Consider the following 20,865-nt stretch of genomic DNA (forward strand, 5'->3'; position numbering starts at 1 on the left):
AACTAAATGTATGATTGTAAAGATCGTGTCACAATAAATCAAAACAAAATGAAATGACATTGGAAGTTGTAAATGTACTGTTAGGGCACGCCTACACACATGCAGCGCTAACTAATGGTAATATTTTAGGCGGACTCTTGTCGAGACACTATCGCAAGTGCAAAATACACAACCATTTTGTCCTCTGTTACGAAATCATTGCAATATGTCGGATTAATTCATATCAGAACCAGAACTTATAGTGACGGTTACGTTAAGATGTTGGCTCCACTTTTTTATTTAGTGGATTCTTGCAATGATTTTTATATTGATGTAGATAAGACTACTAAATATTAGTATAATGTTGAAAAAAATTATATCGTAGAATGATCAATAATAAGTCAGTTAAATATAGTTAGAAGTATTAGCATCTGAAAATGAAATTAATTCATGAAATAAAATATGTTATTCTATTTTAATCGTTTCCCTCTCAGACTTAACGCTTTGATTAATTTATTTGTAAAATATTTGAAAGCTTCATCACTGAACGGAATTAAAATGAATCTATACTATTATATTATCTGGAATACGTTGGATGAGGGCAGCGCAGGACCGGTCGTCGTGGAAATCTTTGGATGAGGCCATTGTCCAGCAGTGGACGTCTTCTGTAATCATAATTTTTCTGTGAAATATTGTGATATATGAACGTCATTAATAAATGCCTCACTGACACCAATTCTAAGATTTTTTAAATTTTTGTCGGTCTGTCTGTATGCCCCTTTATAAGCTTGTTGAAATTTGGAGTAATTGGAGATCATGTGATTGGTCTTAAAATCCGTGAGTTTGGGTTTTTAGGTTTCTATTCAGATGCAAACATTTCCAATAGAGTAATATTGAATCTGAGGTTTGTTCACAAGGACGTCCTACGTGGTCGTAACTAGTAAGATATAAATTCGAACATGTTGAAAAATCAAAATATTAGGCATAAAAGGCATTATTTTCTCAAAATTTATCCCTTCAGAATTCGTTTTGATGTTATTTCTAATAAACTAGACACTACTACCACTTCGGAAACAAATGGTTGTCTGCGAGAGAAGAAGCGGCGCAAGAAACTCTCCCAGCATTCATTATAAATTTGTGTAAAGTAAGAACATATTATAATTGTGTAAATTATAGTCTTTATTATTTGAAATTATAAGATGTAAATTATGAATCCTTTTCTTGGAATTCTAAGGTAGCTAAAGTTTTGTTTTCATCATTAGGTACATTTATATGTGAAGTTTAGTAAAAAACACGTTTATCTTTCAACTAAGTTGAAGAACCGGGTTTTGGGCATTTTTAGTCATCACATAAATTTTTTAGATTCAATTTTTGTTTAACTTATGACCAGTGTTATCTATAATAAGTAAATCGAGACCACTTTCAAGAGAACCCAAAATCTAAATTCAGGATGAACACAGATTACGATAGGTTGCAGCTCAGTAGGTATTATTATATAACTCGAATTTATCCAGTTCTATTAACTCTAACTAATACAATCCCATTTAATTTAAAAATAAATCCGTGATTTTATGTTACGCAGTAACTATCTATATATATAAAAATGAATTGCTGTTCGTTAGTCTCGCTAAAACTCGAGAACGGCTGGACCGATTTGGCTAATTTTGGTCTTGAATTATTTGTGGAAGTCCAGAGAAGGTTTAAAAGGTGAATAAATAGGAAAATGCTGCTAAATAAAATAAAAACAACAAATTTGTTTTTCCTTTGATGTGTCCATACATAATTTCTATGAGATAATTTATTGACGCACGGTTTGACAGTTCTGCTGTGAAACAATTTCATTACGACAGCAGGGTGCATATTTTACGAAGTAATTTTTGATGTTATGATATATTATTGACAAATTCATATAAAAACATTATTTTATTTATTATATACAGAACAACGTCTATCGGGTCAGCTAGTATAAATATAAAAAAACGAAAGCAAACTCTTTTCGTACTCTTACACATTGTGCAGTTTATAACTTCTATGTGCACATTCTTGTAAATTCTTATATTTATAATTACGGGGAAGTGTTACTTAAGATTACTTAGGAACACTAGGATTAATTGCGGCATGCAACAACAATATCTTATTTTTATTTAAAAAAGCTTATTAAAGAAACCAAATCATTATGTTATAATAATATGTGGATGATGCAGCTACTGCACTCAATAGCTTTTGTATTAATTTACATTTACTATTTTGACTTAATCGTGTAAGACAGTGACTATTTGACGTTTGAGTGTGTCTGTTGCATCATTTTACATATTATATTGTAATTGAAATGATTTGTAAATCGATGTAAATGTAAATCTTGATATAAAGGAGTGGCAATGAGTTTGTTGCTACTTCTTCTCATTAGCTCAACCCTCTACGAAGTAGCGGTAGATTCAATAAGATTTTTTTTTGACATTCATGTCATTTCCGTGACCTACGTGAATAAACTGATTTTGATTTGATTTGAGATATTATATTAAATAATATTCCTGCCATACGATAGATGAATATTATATAAAATGACAAAAATCTTACTTATTTTTGAAAAATTAAATAATTTTATCAAATTAATGTATTGTCATCGGTCCTCGATATATCTACGAAGTTTCTACGAAATCTGGTCATTTAAAGTGGGTCTAAATCACGCCCAAATGAGTCGGTTACAAACAAACATACATAAAGGAAATGAAGCTAATAAAAAGCTTTTAATAATTACGTCCACAAAATTGTATTTTATCCTAAAGAAAAGCATATTAGTTAAATGAGAACTTTATTGGCGCATTGGGCACTGTTTATCTAGAAGGACCCTAATTTTGGCAATGTTAAACTGTTTTATAAATAAAAATACAATTATGCCTGTCATAATAATCACATAAAAGTCCTAACCAGCACGTTTTGCAAATGTTAACTGTCACGGCCGCACAATTAAAACTTGTAACCAAAAAATGTGAGGACCACTTTTCTTTTTTGGGAGCATTCATTAAAAACGAGTCAAAGGTAACGTAGTTTAAGGCCAATCGTTACTTGTGATGTATGGCGTATTTTCAAGTATTATATGCCACAGACTTTAACCGTATAAAAAGCTTGAGGAAATTAAATTTCGTATCATTTGGATTCGCAGTTCTGTGTCGAAACATCGAAATTTCAAGATGATGCACAGGGTAAATATACCATTTTTTTTATATACAAATTCAAATATTTTTATTCAAAATAGGATGTGACATCACTTATTGAAAGTCAAAAACTACCACCCATTCCAAAACGAATTCCTCAGACCTGAAAAGAATGAGCGCAACAAACTAAGCGGGGTTTTTTTTTTCATCGAAAAAATATGTTTACGAAGTAATATTGTACAATTAAACTTATCATTTAATAGCCTGAAGGCGGTCGCTCTATTCCCAATCTGTGGTATCATTAAGAAAGTCATTTATGTTATAGGAACCTTTACCACACATACATTTCTTAACAATTCTTTTGAATAACGTAATACTTTTGTTTTAAACATTTTCTGGGATCTTGTTGTAAAAGCATATACATCTAAACAACTTACTAGTTATACCGGTAGATAAAACAAAACCGAGGTAATTATCAGTGTTTAAGCATACTAAAAATTTTTATTTTGTCAACCAATATTTTTTTTGATTGACGCAGTGTAACACGTTTATTAAAGTTTAACTTTTTTTATATATGAGAAACAAAATATAGAAGAATTTTAGCTATCCTCGTGAAACTTAAGTGTTTATGAGAGGAATAGCAAGTTCACTTATTCTAAACTTAAAATATTTTAATATTTAATAATTATTATCCTAAAAATATCAAATTCAAGTAGAAAAAAATTATAAAAAAAAATAACAACACAGAATTAAATAGCAAAGCGGAGACAAATCAAAATAAAAACAAAGAAATCAATAGAAAGAATGGAAAAATGCGACATTAAGACACCTAGGCTATGTTCATTAGTAATAGGCATTTCCATATTACATCATTATAATGTATGCCATGATCGGCGGCACTTATTCCAAAGAAATGTCTCTTACTTAGCCCTAAAAACAATGATTTTGTATTACTGGTATCTCTAATAGAATGTGGCAAGTCATTTACAATTTTGACCAATATACAGTTCCATTTTCTTTTGCCATAATATAATATGTTATTCGTATTTAGCATGTTTGGATATTCTTTCTTAAGGATTGCTAATCTTACTATTACCCTGTACTGGCAGTATTTTACAATAATTAAATAATTCGTCATAGTTTTTATTGTATTTTAATTTGATTTTTGTGGGGTACAATTGTTTCAAGTATTTTTCGTAGTGGAATATAAATGCGATCTAGATAGGTTTTATAAGTTCTAGCATAACTGCCCAAACCGTAGTCAACTATCTAATCTGCCATTGCCAAGTAAAGTAATCTTAGCGTCCTGTAAAGAAGTTTGTATTTAAGAATATACAATTTACTTACAATAGCTCTTAATTTATTACAAATATGGGTTACTTTAGGTTCTCAGTTAAAGCGATAATCGATTTTGTGACCGATATACATAATATGTTCACTAACCATTTCGATCGGCGGACAGTTACAATTGTCTATGTGGTCATGTAAGCAAACGTGGGTATAAGCCACTATAGAATCTATATGATTCAATTTATTATGCGCAGTATGTATACATTTTGTTTTATTAGTGCTTATGTCAAAGCCAATCTAAATATATAAATTACGTGACACGTTGTTTGTCCGCGATGGGCTCCTAAACTAATGAACGGATTTAAATGGGGATTACTTCATGGAGTGAGTCAACTTGAGAGATAGAATACTTTTTATTTCGATTTGGGATCCATAATTATTTTTATTTTCAATATTTATTTTGTAAGGACGTAATTTCCATGAGATAATTTATTGACGCACGGTTTGACAGTTCTGCTGTGAAACAAATTCGTTAAAGCAAAAGGATTGTTTTCTATTATTGTTTTGCACCTTGCGTATGAAAAAAAATTACCTATCCGAACGCTCGACGTCTCACACTGCTAACTTCATTTGTAATATACCTAGATTTATTATAATATCACCGGTGACATTACAATGTCACTAAAACCAGGTCGTTAAATTGTAAGAAATGAAGCCGATTGACAATCTACCGTGTAATTATAATATCACGGCTTTGACAATATACCTCCGACATTTATAACTAATCCTACGTCATGTGCCTATTTACATAAGGTGTCAAAATTAGCTTGCATTATTTGTTCGGCCACCTGGACATCCTTGTTTACTGGAATGAGACATGAGACATTACACCGACACAAAATTTTTCGCCCTTCTAGCACATGTCGCATTACAGCTGGGCGCGGAACAAACTGCTGTCAAGTCCTGTTGGTCAAGTAGTTCAAGGCACTAGATTTAAGCATTACCTGAGAGCATGGGTTAAAACCCCACAACAAAAACAATGTTTTATTTATTACATTTGTATCGTGGTTTGCAGAAAACCACACAATTCCTTAAAAAAAACCTATGATGTCGTGTAACTATAGCTGTATTTACACATTAGGTTATTAAGTAAAAGTAGCATTTATATTTTATAGTTTCATGACCTTTGCAGGCTCATTTTTGGAGGACATTGAAATTAGGGACTAATTTGACAGGCCAGGCTCGGATTTAAAATGTATTTTATATTCAAATAAATATCGTAATTAATTGAGGTTTTTGATCAATACAATTATAATATACGTATAAATGTATATTGCAAAAGAGAAGATAATATATTATTAATGTCCGCAGCAAATTACTCAAAAGCTGCCCAATAGGGACACTTTGTGACTGTGAATAACCTTTGCTTACAAAATGTTTGACAATGACAGACACAAGCTGTTTTCTATTGTATTTTATAAGGAGTTACTAAAAAGGAGATCATATTGTTTTCTAACGTAGTTTTTGTCCTGTTGACAGTGTCTTTACATCGTAATATTTTTCATTTGAAATTTAAATTTTGTTTAACGACAATCTCCAGTATAGCACCAAGTATGGATATTGTTACTAAAAAGGGAAACAACTAATGAATTATTTAACACGTTTTTATAGATACTGAAAATTTAAACGAACGGAAAGACTATGAAAAATCTCTGACTCTACCTTGTAGGTAATATGCTGGTTTTGCCTATGTACAATGACGTTCTATTTTATATACTCGTATAGTGCTCTGTGAACGGCTGGATCACTTGGCGTTGCGTAGGGACGTCGCTTCATTGTGTGTCTTCTACCGCATATGTCACGGGGAGTGTTCCGAAGAGCTGTTTTACCTGATTCCTGCCGCCGAATTCCACCTTCGCACGACACGCCACAAGTTAGGATATCATCCTCACCATCTGGATGTGTGGCGGTCCTCCACAGTGCGGTTTTCAAGGAGCTTTCTTCCACGTACTACAAAGCTGTGGAATGAGCTTCCTTGTGCGATGTTTCCGGGACGATACGACATGGGTACCTTCAAAAAAAGCGCGTACACCTTCCTTAAAGGCCGGCAACGCTCCTGTGATTTCTCTGGTGTTGCAAGAGATTGTGGGCGGCGGTGATCACTTAACAACAGGTGACCCGTACGCTCGTTTGTCCTCCTATTCCATAAAAAAAAAATAGACATCATTCTCAGTCTGATATCGGAACGGCAAAAGTGTGCTTAAAGTCAATGTAAGCACACTTTTCTAACTCATTCGTGAGTCAACTGTCACTGTCTGAATCAAACCTGAACTGAATAAATGTCTCACATTGCTGCTTATTGACCAAGAGTATTTTAAACAACTGGAGTAAATGCGGCAATGTATAGATATAGCATTCGAAACTTATTATGGTGTAATTTGTGGAATGTTCCATATTTCGGCTTTGTTTTTATGCGACTTGTATTGTCTATATGTATAGAAGGAAAGTCATTGCCTGTTTATATAGATATAATAGAAAATGCTGTTGACAAGATTTATAAATGGGTGAATGTCAAAAGTTTTTAGATTTTTAGGGCACAGCATATACCTACTGACCCATAAAACATGCCCAGGTCGCCCGCATAAACGCAGAAATGAGTTCACCATATGCTACGTTTGGGAATAAGGGAATTCGTTCTAAAATGAAAAATTTGAAATACGAGAATGTTGTAAATATATACATGTCGATTAATTTAAGCACTGTTTGAATGTATATTAAAGAAATAATGATTTATAAGTAAGATTTAATAGACTAGGTCTTGCTTTGTTCATGAAGGTGTTGGAGAAAAATTTAACTAATGGTCACATTCAGGAATTTTAAAAACAGGCTAAGTCAAGATTATGAAAGCTGGCATGATAATATTCCGTAGTCTGTCCTATTTAAACACATACATATTACCTAAATGTATATAGTGCATATGGTAGGCGGAAATACGGAGTATTTATTGCCACACACACGAAATGGTTTGCCAGCAAACGTTTTCGAAAGCATTGAGAAAAAACCGAAGGCAAAGTATTTATTAAACAAACTTTTAATGTATATTATAAGGCGTGTTGATATAATTGATATAAGAATTTAATATAATAATGTAAGTAATTTAGAACGATCTCGTCCCCACGGATATACCTTACATGGTTTCTTGTGGGTAACTTTATATGTATTTTCTCTGTAATACTTTAAATTGTGAACAATAAAGAAAAAAAAAAGATGCGAGTAGAAGAAACCAGTTATGTCGATAGCAAATGGAGGGCCTTATTATCTGCCTACCAATCTAAGCCAAAGTTTCTTCAATTATGTTTAAACTAAGCACTTTTGAATCGTTGCTATATATATTTCTTTAAATTACTGAATCTAAATGCTTAGAAAAAGTAGAGCTCTTGGGAAGAACATATAAAAATCTCAACGACTACTTTTTTAAATCAGATAGAGTATTTTACTATAATATACATAATAAATTAGTAAGATACATAACATAAGTTTGTAAGATGCTGCATCCAATATATGAATCGTGTTTAATAATAAACTGTGCAAATATAAATTATCTTATATTAGATGCACCAATCTTTAGAGCTTGAATTCATTGTTTGTGTTAGGTTGCTTCGTGAATATGATCTCTATAGTGAAGAACCATTTAAAATTGAATAACTAATATCAAGTACAGCAGTAAATGTGGAAGGAAATAAGCACTAGAAGTAATAGTATATCACTGTAAATGAAAAAGATCAACAATATCACTAAAGTAGTCGTAGAATCAACTGTATGTGCAATATTAGAGGCACTTTTCTCTGTCCCGTTATAACTACAGTACAATATTTCCTTTTGAATGGTGTGTGTATCCACACACAGCGAACGTACCGTGCAATCAATTAGTCAATATTACGTCTGAAGATTAAGGCATTTATTTTCTCAAAATTGATTCCCTTAGAATTCTTTTTGATGTCATTTCTAACACTACCATCGCTTCGGAAACAAACGTGCGCGAGAGATTTCTTGCGCTATTTTTAAAAGAAATATTCAATATTGTACTGTCATTGTTATTGCTACAAGATAATCATAATCTAGTCCCAGGCTTTTCGATCACTTAGATGTTCAGCTGTAGGATTTACGACAGAGACATTTTTTATTAAAAACAGAACTGTGACTGAGACTTTATTATAAAAGTATATACATTTACCTTTAATGCTATTATGTATCTTATAGAGTATTATTATATTTGCCCTTTTAAGAAAGGACAATTCTTTTCGGAAAAAAAGTAATCAGTTTCATTATATTATTTTTTACAGGCACTTCTTACGTTGGCAGTTTTAGCTGCAGCAAGAGCTGGTTCAATACCACAATACTCACCAGCCACTTCGGTCTCTTCAGTCTACTCATCTCTCAATAATGTCAATACTGCATCAAAGCCAATCTACGAAAATGCTGAAGTATCGACGCAGGAAACAAGAGAAAACTCTTTAGGTGGACAGAAGACCACATTTTCAAAGACAATAACCACGCCATTCTCAAGCGTCCAAAAATATGACACACGAATCACTAATAATGCACTCCTAACCCACGCTGTCCCAACTATATATTCGTCCCCAATACATTCAATCCACACTCCAGTTTACTACAGTAACCCTTCGTACTCCGTTGCGACTCCTGTGGTTTCCAATACGTACTCAGTACCTATCACTTACTCACACAATACCGTGCCAATTGCAACCAAGACTTACTCGACTCCTATTTTGACCAAAACATCAGGGCTTACCTTCTCAAGCACTCCCATCACACAAAACCATGCCGTGAAAGTAACTTATTCTGAAGCACCACTTGTTTCTCATATGACGTTTACTGGCCTAGGAACTAACTATGCCTGGTAATCTGTCATGGTAAGCGCGACTGACTTAAGTTGATAGTTAAGTTAAATTATGTTTGTCTATTACTTATGAATTAATGCTTATATTTAATAAATTATGTTTCTTATATTCGTGTTTTATTAACTGCCAAGTCATAGGTTTAAAACATAAAACAAACGTCGCAAATATGTTGGCCTCAGTAAGCAAACATTTTTGTGCTATTCGGTGTCGAGACACTTGGCCCATGGGGCTCAGAGGTGCGTAAATGTATAAAGTACTATCCACGCTCCTCAATAGGGCTACTGGAAACCCGAGCGCTGGCAGCTATTTCGGTCAACGGATCAGCCTAGCTATCGAACGCGCAAATGCTGCCATTATTCTTGGTACAGTTTCCCGTAACGATAGATTAAATTTAATGTATCTTAGTAGATAATGTAATGTAATGTAAGTATAGGTAAATAAAGGATGGGCCTAGTGTTTTAAATTTGAAGTACCGATTAGGTACTTTGACTTTGAAAGGTAGAATGGTATTCATTTTTAACCGACTTCAAAATGGGAGGAGGGTCTCAATTTTATATATATTAGAATATCGTTTTTGCTCCAGATCTGACAATGGAATCCATCAGAAAACCATAAAAGTCTTAAATTTACTTTAAGTACGTGCGCGACAAATTTATGAATGACTTAATATCGCGCCAACCGATTTCGATGATTTTTTTTTAATGGAAAGGATAAACTGCAAAAATAGTTTGGTGAGGGTTTGGTTAGGTTCTCATTTTGTGACCCATAATGTATCGATTTTTTAATTTAACGATACTCGACCGAATCTTTTTTATGCTATCCAGATATTGGAGTCACCTACCGTAACGACGTTATGGTCAAGTAATTGTCGTAGTCAACTATGTTGATCAATGGTAGTCCTTAACGACTTACAGTAAGGGTGCGATCTGTGGCAGAATTTCTAACTATCTGTTATCAAATTACAATGCAGTTATGAACGTAAGTTAAATAACGTTAAAAAACGTAAGGAATTTAGTAGCTCTACACGTATTTAGACAAATCATAAGTTAAAAATAAATTAACAAAAGAACTACCGATTTCAAAAACACTTTTCCAATACAATAAATATAATAATATGAACTTAAAAGTATTAAAATACGCAATCTAATTAATTAATCTAATTCAAGTTAGGATGATTGGTATTTTTGAAATCGACAATAGTAAGTGGAGGTAATTCACCAGTGGGAGGCTCTTTGCACAGGATGCCGGCTAGATTATGGGTACCACAACGGTGCCTATTTCTGCCGTGAAGCAGTAATGTGTAAGCATTACTGTGTTTCGGTATGAAGGGCGCCGTAGCTAGTGAAATTACTGGGCAAATGAGACTTAACATCTTGTCTCAAGGTGAAGAGCGCAGTTTTAGTGCCGCTCAGAATTTTTGGGGGTTTCAAGAATCCTGAGTGGCACTGCATTGTAATGGGCAGGGCGTATCAATTACTATCAGCTGAACGTCCTGCTCGTCTTGTCCCTTATTTTCATAAAAAAAAAAGTAAGACAGTAACATAATTTCGTGGAATAAAATAGGAAGCAACGACTCATTTAAGACGTTCTTAAACCATTTAAGAATTGGTAGTACTCATACATGTATGATATTATATTTCTACGGTAAGGCTCAACTAATAACTGTCTCAATTGTCATAAATACATTAAGCATATTTCCTTACAGACAATTTGTTTAGGGATTCGTATCTAAATAAAAACAAGTCTAATTTGATGGATTTGTCCGTCTGTATCTATGTGCATCAACATCGATTATATGATTTCATGTAGATACAATGCAATTAACATAATATTATATTTATAAAAAATAAAGTTTTGAAATCGGCTAAACACAATAGGTTTAAATAACTTTATACTCATTATGACCTATTGTCACTTACATGAGAAATTAACATTTTAACAATTAAAGTAAAGTACCTACTTACAAACAATGATTTTGGTAGGTACAGAATGCAATACAATGTTAGACCAATAACATAATTACATAAGACATAAAACAACCCACATATTATGTTATACAAACGTTTCATAATTATTGAGCATATGCCTTTGAAGGCTCGTAATAAAAGAAGTCAATGTTTTGGCATTTCTTATTTCTGAGGGCAGGTTGTTATATATTTGAACTCCCTCAAAGATTATTGTCTGTTTCCATAATTATTTCTCACCATTGGAAGCTCAATATGACTAGCTCTTCATGTAACAATTCTGGTTAAATTCTTTTTTGTAAAGAAGGATGTGTTAGTGTGACTTTTTTTATTTAAAACCTTGTAAATGAGTAATCATGTAGTGTGTGTGTATAATTGTCTGATGGTCATTATTTTTGTTTCTGTGTAGAATAGAATGGCGGCGGAAATTCCACGGCGTGGAATAGATCTGACAATATTTCGCAACATACCAATTGGATGATAATTTTGTTCTTACTTTATCGATATGTGGAATCCATTCCGTATCACTATCCAAATTGAGGCCTAGATATTTATCTTCGTTTTTTCTTCGCTTTGTTGATTATTTATTCTTAAATTTGTGAAAGGAGGAATAGTTTTGTTATTTGCTTTAAAGGTGATGTACGAGGCTTTGGATAAAAGGTTACTTTGAAAGTATTGAAAAATAGTATTATAATCGGCCTGTGCAAAAGAAACAAGTTCATTAATTGATTTTCCTAAGTAAAAAAGGCAAGTGTCATCAGCATAAAGCGTAATCTGTCCACGTCCACTGTCCTATTTCATGAATGTTGTTGACATAAATTAAGTATAAAAGGGGTCCTAAGATTGACATTAGAAAGTAGATATTATTTTTTATTAATGTGGAGAGTTAGTCCATAGTAACAGTAATTAATCTAATTATAGTACAGCAAGTTGTGACAGCGCTTGTAATAAAATACACTGAAAAAAAAACAAGTTCTAGTTAAATCACAAGAACAAAATAATAATATGAATCACCAAACTTGATATGTATGTTTATAATACAGTTCTTCTTCGAGTATTATTTAATTAATTAAACTAATCTAGGACGTGATTCACCTGTGGTACGCATTTCTCGTCGCTATAATGACTATACAAAGAAAAGTCCAAATATCGACATTAATTTTGATAGTCTTAACAACTTTTAATTAAAGCTTATTAAGTGTGACCTACCTACAGCCTCAGAATGTAATACTTAGGTCTTATATAATAAATTGGTTGAATATTGCATTCACAGATTTGTTATTAATATAAATTGCTCGTAATTCACTAATTTTAATTAATATTTTTTTTTTGATTTCTCGTTACTAATTATTTTTGTAACACAAAGCATTGCTGTGATTATAAGTTAATGCAACGTAATTATTATAACTGTAAACTACTACTTCTTATGTTGGTGATCCATTAAATAAAATAAAAAAATAGAAATAATAAAAATTCATAAAAGCATATTTTATTATGTGCCAGTCCTGTAAAATACAAAAGACTTTCGTGAGTCATATATGTGAGGCAAACTGTGAATTGAATTATTGTCAAGCAAGTTTGTCGCTGATGTAATGCTAAGAGATTTAAGCGACGGGTTTAGTTTAGAACTTGTCTATGGTTGTACGTCACGATTGACCCGTCCACCCGATAACTTACGAAATGCGATTACATTTTCGTCACTTGGACTGATGAGAGAGATTAAGAGATAAGCCTCTACCGCTAAGTGTTGCCATTAATACTTGTTGGTCTGTAGATTCATTTACATTTGTGAAGTCCACGTTTGCGATTTGATAACATCCGCAAAACAAACTTAATTTACTAAACTTGCGGGTCAATGAGAAGTAATAGATATAAACGAATTAATAATAGTTAAGAGTTCGTTCATTTAACCGTTTGTAAAAGTTTAATTAAAGTACTTTTAAAACGTTGGTGTTAACTTGTAATGGGGTATTTATCCTTGTAAAACAAATATAATATACTTAACTTGCGAGTCAATCATTAGGCAATAAATAAATAAATTACAGTTCAAGAATAACTAAAAAACTTTTAAAACGTCTGTGTAAACTTGTAATTGGGGTATAAATTCACACCTTCTTACCATCTTTAATATAAATAACAAGTCTGATTTGTAGTTCTTCAAGTGAATACTATTTATGGCCGTTCCCAATGGACTATATACAGATGGCAATGACGTTCTATACATATAGAACGTCATTGACAGATGGAGATAAATTACTACTTTCTACTGTCAGTAATTAGCTGTCAATAATCTGAAGCTGTCCTAATATACCTGATATGTTATTCTTATCTTACCTTTGGACGCGTGAATTGCAATTTCCACGTGTACGGATAAGGTGAGTTACCGTCGATAAGTTTATTGAGACAGAAAAGTCAACCGGAGATAGACTGAATATTGGGAACGGCCGTTACTGATATTTATTTCGTGGGTATTGAATGAATCTTGACCTATCATGCTCAACTACGTCACATTACGTGAATGAAAATGATTTGACATAAGTTTGAAATAGTAGTAATTACAGTATGGCGATTGGCGACGTAGTATAATCCGGCTAAGTTAGACAGCAAACTGTTACTTAAAACGAAGTGGATTTCGGGTATCTCACTTTTTTACAAGATTATAGCCGTCATCTGTAAATGTATCAATGACTATACATTTCATACAATCGAGTGAATCGCTTTTTTCTTAGAGAGTTTCGCTAGGCTGGTCTATACTACCATTTATAGTCGAAGTCTATGGGTTTGCTAGACTGGTCGACTAATTAGCTCCGAAGCGGCCTAAAAGATAAGTTATATAATATAAGATAAGCTGAGTCGCATTGATATCGAGTGTTTAGATGACTTCACAAATATTTCAGCCTCGGCAATCTTCTTGTTGCTTCGTTTGTACCACTGACCTGTACTACCACTGCATACAGTAGATATAACCAATGAATACAGTAGATATAAAATATGTTACTTAAGCAGTATAAAAGGAACAAACACATATAGGTATATACGAACATACACAAAAACAGGCACATACACATCCAAACATATATATAACTAAAAATAACCGACAGACTTAACCTTTTTCACACGTACTGAGCTTTGCTGACAGAACTTTAACTTCAAAACTTTAACGCTCATGAGATTCATCAGGAAATACAAATTTAAATATTTTTTTTTTTTCATTAGTTCAGTTTAAGGCGACACTAAATGCCAGCGACCTTGAGCGATATGAGTTCACGGCTGCTGGCCCGCCATCTATGTAACAAAGCCAATATTTTCAAAATTCTTGGGTGGAAAATAGTTTATGTGCTTACAATCCTCGTTATTCACTACGAATCTGAATAAATGAACCTACACAAAAAAGTACAAGCTATAAGAATAACTTTTCTGAGAGAAGTACCAAAAAAATGCGTCCCGCCATGCCAAAAAACTTGTTTAACTTTAAAGAAATGTGATAGTTCAAAAAGGCTCGGCAGTGTTAACTATAACCAACAGCAAGCATTAGCAACCTACAAATAAGACTTAAAGATATGTGTAACAGGATTAAGTTGTGTTCATAGCTCGAAATGCTATACTTTCACCACAAAACTTGTCTAAAAACACTATGTTTGCGTGTTTTCTGCTTACTCTTCGCCTTAAGATGTTCGTGTTAAATATAATACACTGTTGCCACTGTCAAAGTGCTTTTTTGCCTGTTTGATATTCGCCATTTTGACGCTGTTGACCATGTAGCGAGAGTCTGCGGTACTAAAACTAGTGATGGCAACCTCAGCAAACATCGATAGATGGTGGAAAACTATTTACAAAAAAGATTGTGTACTTTATTACGTTGATTCTTGAAGTAACTAACACGGAAAACGAACGAAATTGATTCAAAATGCAAAAATACTTCATAATTTGTAGTTAATATTAGTTCTCTGGACGCTCGCGAGTGGCGGTTCAAATAGGCACAAAAAATTTGCTGTCAAACATATGGAACAGCCTGTCCAGTGGTATTTATGCAGGTCAGTGGTTTGTACGTTTTGACTTTTGTTACAGTTCTTGCGTGCTCCTTTCCAGAATGGTGCGGTGCGGTTCGTTTTTGTTTTTCTTGTGTATAATAAAGACTTCGTTCCTGTTTCTTTAATTAAACATTGCACTTTGGTGAAATGTCGAAGAGGTGATCGCGTGTATTCATGCGTAATAAATATTTCCTGCTTTGCCTTTTTCATCATATTTCACGGACGAGGTGATGGCATCTCATCAGTTGATCTGCTTGCCACTTTAACATTTTCTTATGGTATTTAATTTTTAATTAAATAACGAAAGTATGAAAGATCATAGATCATTCATACGTCTAGATAGAGTGTGACGGCTGTGAGAATATCGAAAAAAATTGAGATTGACCGTTAACCTCTATTTTGAGCAATGCATGCACACTAACAAAGTAATATACAAATCGCGAGTTAGACATAGCTTGTCACGCATAATAAAGTAATAAACCTGGCCTGTTTTCATCGGTTGTCTAGCAACAAGAGGCTCTGATATATATTTATTTCCTTTTAATATTAGTTTTACTACTTTAAGAATTGTTTTTTATGATTTGCTACATAAACAAGAAATGCATTTGGATCTTTTCGATTGCTTGAAAATTTTGTATGTTTTTATTTTCGTATTTTGACTACTTTTGTTTTTTGATTCTTATCAGAATGAAAATATTCAACGTTTGTCGAATTAATGGGTTTTTAATTCACTCTTCACGGGTTTATCTGTAAATCTATACGAGACGACTAGTCGACCGTTGTGTCCAGATAGTTGCCAACTAACCAACGATTGTATATTAAATACTACCAACTCTTCCACTTACCAACTAGTCAATATTTCCCTTATTCGTACGCAAGTATAATTATACCAACTGACCCGACAAAGGTTGCTTTGCCATATAAATAAAGCCTCGCGCCCGCTCATTGTATGAAATGTCATATGTAATGAAATGTCATAGACTGAATTATTTGCATAGCGAATATATAACTAGGTATTTCTAAAAAAAATGTATTAGTTTCGGATAAGTTATCACCAACATAAATTAATATTAAAACCCTCTCCGAAACACGCTGCATCTTATGGTCAGTATTATTCCGATCAGTTCAGTAGTTTTCTAGCTCTCGGGGACTCTGTGAACCTGTTGTCTGAACTGGACCAAATTACAATAGGACCATACGAAAAGGACCAGCTTTCAAATAAAAAAAGAATTAACAAAATTGGCTCACCCACTCGCAACTTCGGAGGTAACAAACATAAAAAACCAACGAATTGAGAACCTCTTTCTTTTTTGAAGTCGGCTAAAAAATAAGTTTCAGTACAACATTTTTAAGTTGGTGCCAAGCTAAACAAAACAATATATTTCTGAAGCCGTCACGCATTCAATGTAGGTAATGCTCATAATGGGTAGAGTCGGCTCAAGTCGTCTACGGGAAGACTACTAACACTAAACACAATTTTTTTTAATTGTTATGATACCTATTTCAAATTAAACCACACGAAAAGGACCAGCTTTCAAATAAAAATAGAATTATCAAAATTGGCTCACCCACTCGAAACTTCTGAGGTAACAAACATAAAAAACCAACGAATTGGGAACCTCCTCCTTTTTTTAATGTCGGTTAAAAATAAGTTTCAGTGCAACATTTTTAAGTTGGTGTCAAGCTAAACAAAACAATATATTTTTGAAGCCGTCACGCATTCAATGTAGGTAACGCTCATAATGGGTAGAGTCGGCTCAAGTCGTCTACGGGAAGACTACTAACACTAAACACAATTTTTTTTTAAATTGTTATGATACGTATTTCAAATTGAAAGATGCTTTAATTCTAATAAAAGTACTGGGCTAATAAGACTAAACATCTCATGTATCAATAAATAGTAGTTAAAAAAACACGCTTTATATTGAATTTTTATTTTGGTTTATTTATACGTGTTTTTTTAGTTTATTTTAAACTTGCACTTAATTTGCATTGTTGAAATAAAAATTCTCTTTGGTATTCGAAAATTTCTAATATTGATTAAATATAATGGTTGAAATTTAAAATTAACATCAATTCCTGCCATATAGACGATAAATGAAAATTATATAAATGAACAAATAATCTTGGGAAAATGGAATAATTTTATCAAATTAATGTATTGTCATCAGTCCTGGATAAATCTACGAAGTTTAAACGAAATCTGGCCATTTAAAGTGGGTCAAATTTGCTCCCAAATGAGTCGGTTCACCAACAAACATACAAACAGGTGAAGTTAATAAAAAGCATGTAAATGAACAACACGATTGCGATGCTGGTCAGAATTTTGGGTGGCTTTACAATGGGCAGGTCAATCTCTATAGGTGAACGTCTCACTTGTACGAGACACATTTTCTCATGAAGAAAAAACCAAAAGATGTAACTTCAAAAAGGAATCTCAATAATAAGATTTATAGTCAGTTTAGAACTGATAAAATATAATTATCATTAACATCAGTGCCGTTTAATTAATACATCTAGCTATCAAGGTAGGAACGGTCAAACATAGAAATGATAAACATTTTAATATCTTAGCTACAGCACTAAAATACTGTGAGACTGCATTGACAAACAACATACCTTATGTATGTTCTATAAAACTGTAAGCCACAGATAAAATAACTATAATTTTCCCCGTCTAATATGAGTTATTTATTGCAGTAATTCTTAAAATAACTGTGTAAATGTTAGCGTATAACGTTGTAATTAAAAATAGACCGTTAGTAAGTTCATTTGATAATAAATAACATCGGCTGCGTAATTCTTGGTATGTACTACAGGGTCAGGGTTCTAACGCAATGACGTGCAATCTAGACTCGTATGGGGATGTGTAAAGAGAATGATATAAGAGTCTGCCACCGTTCTTAGAAGATATCACTTGCCGTAGTAAGATACATTAAAATGGCCGCCAAGGTACGAGTTAAACAATTTTAAAAAGTTAAATTCAAATATTTTAAGTATAATAAACACAGTTTGTGACTTATATACATATAAGAATATACGTTATTTATTTTTACTATCTCATGCATTATTTTATGAAATAGTAACTATTTTTTTTTAAGATTTTAAATTTACGACTTTTCTATTCGTGTTATATTGCGTTAGATGAGTCTCAAGATTGATTTATTTCTCTTTAATTTTGTCAAAACAAATCATATCATTTGACTTAAAATAATATCAACGTTTATTATCTATTAGTTATTTATTTTATAGTAGCGATGCCTCTTTTGATCCTTGCACTAATATAGTATTGGTTTACAGTTCTTAGTACTCCTGTGCGCAGTAGCCACTGCCCGTGCTGGTGGTCTATACGGCGCTTCATACGCCGCCGCCCCGGTAGCAACATACGCCGCAGGACCCGCCCTAAACTACGCCGCTGGACCCGCCCTGAGCTACGCCGCAGGACCCGCCCTAAGCTATGCGACCGGTCCTGCTGTGAGCTACGCTGCCCCAGCTGTCAACTATGCCGCACCAGTCACCACCTATGCTGCAGCACCAGTCATCAAGAGCTACGCCGCTCCCGCTGTATACTCTGCCCCAGTGGCCTACTCCAGCCCAGTCGTCAAATCCTTAACTTACTCCGCACCAGTTGTGAAAACAGTTGCCCCAGCAGTGTCATCGGTATCGTCTTACTCCACCCACACATCTCATGGAACCCCAGTGGTTGCTAAGGCTTTAGCTCCAGTTTCATACGCCGCTTCCCCTGTGGCTTACTCTGCACCATCAGTTGCGTATTCCGCACCTTTGACTTACGCCGCTCATGCCGCCCCAGTAGCCACGTACGCCGCTCATGCTGCCCCAGTAGCCACGTACGCTTCCCATGTTGCCCCAGTAGCCACGTACGCCGCCCATGCAGCCCCAGTAGCCACTTACGCCGCACCTCTTGTGAAATCCGCTGTAACATACTCTGCTGCTCCAGCTGTCTCCCACGTCTCATACAGTGGTTTATCCGGTAACTACGGCTGGTGATCTACTTGTACAATATAGTCTAAAAAGATGTTTTGTAAATTATTATTTTTTTACTTACACAATTAATAAATTATTTAAAAAACATTGATATTTTAATTAAGAATGCTTGTGTACCTTATTACCGTATTTATCGCATACTTTTACCATAGAATAGGGATGGATACTTAAGTTTGAACAAAGATACAGCTCCCATACTTCGAATGAAACAATGTTAAGCTTTTTGTGCTATAAATTAAAGTGAAGGCGTTCTTAAGGTAAAAGTCCAATGGCTAAAAAGCACACCAAGTGAACTGTTTTAAAATCTATAATATATATTTGACCTTCAATACACAAAAAATATGGTGAACCATTTTGTGTTGCTGTGTAAATTATGATTAAGGAATGCACTTAGTATTTTCTGTACATTGATTGTGTTCAACACTCAACGCTGGTCAAGAAGCTATGGTATAAGAGGATCTGCGCTCGATCTTCTGATCTCATATTTAAATAATAATAATAGGATTATGAGGGTCGATGTTACTGGCAGAAGATCTCTTTGGACTCTTCTCGGTATGGGAGTACCACAAGGGTCTATTCTTGGACCATTTCTCTTCTTTCTTTATATAAATAATCTACCTGTACAAGCGATTTAAGTTTTCTTTAGTGTTAATTCCGCCAGTAGTAGTCTCGTGCCAGATTTTGGCGAGACAACACAGCCTGAGGATGCCTCGTGTACGAAACACGTGTCGAACTGTTTTAAAGACAAATATTGGCGGAATTAAAACTGAAGAAAACTTAAATCATTTGTATAATTATGGATTGCCGCAAAGTAACGCCTAATTCAATAAATTTTCATGATCTACCTATCTTTGTAGAAAAAAAAGGTATTATTGTTTGCGGATGACACTTCGCTGATATTCAATGTAAAAAGAAGCCAAGTTTTATATACGAAGTAAACAATGTCCTATCTGACATCATGTACTGGTTTAGCGTCAATAACTTATTGTTAAATAGTCATAAAAGTAAATATATTAAATTTGCCGCACCACGTGTCAAAAATGTAGATGCGAATATTTTATTACACGGAGAGGTGCTAAAACCAATGTAATCTGCCATATTTCTTGGCATTACTCTTGATTCTCTATTGCAATGGGGCCCCCATATTGAAGGATTGGCGAATAGGTTTAGTTCTGGAGCATATGTGGTTTAAAAAATTAGAAAGTTAATTGACATAGATATGGCGCGAGTAGTATACTTAAGTTAATTTAATAGCATTATGTCCTATGGTATATTGTTATGGGACAGCGCAGCCGATATTAATACCATTTTTATGCTGCGGAAGAGGGCTATTCGCGCTATTCAACAGTAGGAGGCTCCTTTGCACAGGAAGAAAGCTAGATTATGGGTACCACAAAGGCACCTATTTCTGGCTTGAAGCAGTTATGTGTAAACATTACTGTCTTTCGGTCTGAAGTATGTCGTAGCTAGTGAAATTACTGGGCAAATGAGACTTAACATCTTATGTCTCAAGATGACGAGC

At 33.7% G+C, this 20,865-nt stretch overlaps 2 protein-coding genes across 4 annotated transcripts in view; both read left to right on the top strand.

The window, feature by feature from the left end:
* Positions 1-20,865, top strand: part of LOC126975257 (cuticle protein 16.5-like) — a 351,637-nt gene that overhangs the window by 325,612 nt on the left and 5,160 nt on the right. The window contains exons 2-3 of one of the 3 annotated variants that reach the window (XM_050823061.1): positions 18,268-18,290; positions 18,639-19,430. The exons of 1 other annotated variant lie outside the window; for it this stretch is intronic. In XM_050823061.1, the coding sequence (XP_050679018.1) occupies positions 18,279-18,290; positions 18,639-19,346 (720 nt within the window). In that variant the 5' untranslated portion in view covers positions 18,268-18,278 and the 3' untranslated portion in view covers positions 19,347-19,430. Of the gene's footprint in view, positions 1-18,267; positions 18,291-18,638; positions 19,431-20,865 lie in introns of those variants that run through there. One more of the 3 variants, XM_050823063.1, reaches the window with a different exon arrangement.
* On the top strand, positions 3,043-9,449 carry LOC126975280 (pupal cuticle protein C1B-like). The gene is made up of 2 exons (XM_050823093.1): positions 3,043-3,182; positions 8,768-9,449. Exons 1-2 carry the CDS (start codon positions 3,171-3,173, stop codon positions 9,344-9,346), a joined length of 591 nt encoding a protein of 196 aa, XP_050679050.1. The 5' UTR covers positions 3,043-3,170; the 3' UTR covers positions 9,347-9,449.

The sequence above is a fragment of the Leptidea sinapis genome, chromosome 35 (assembly GCF_905404315.1).
Source record: "Leptidea sinapis chromosome 35, ilLepSina1.1, whole genome shotgun sequence".
Classification (NCBI taxonomy): Eukaryota; Metazoa; Arthropoda; class Insecta; order Lepidoptera; family Pieridae; genus Leptidea; species Leptidea sinapis.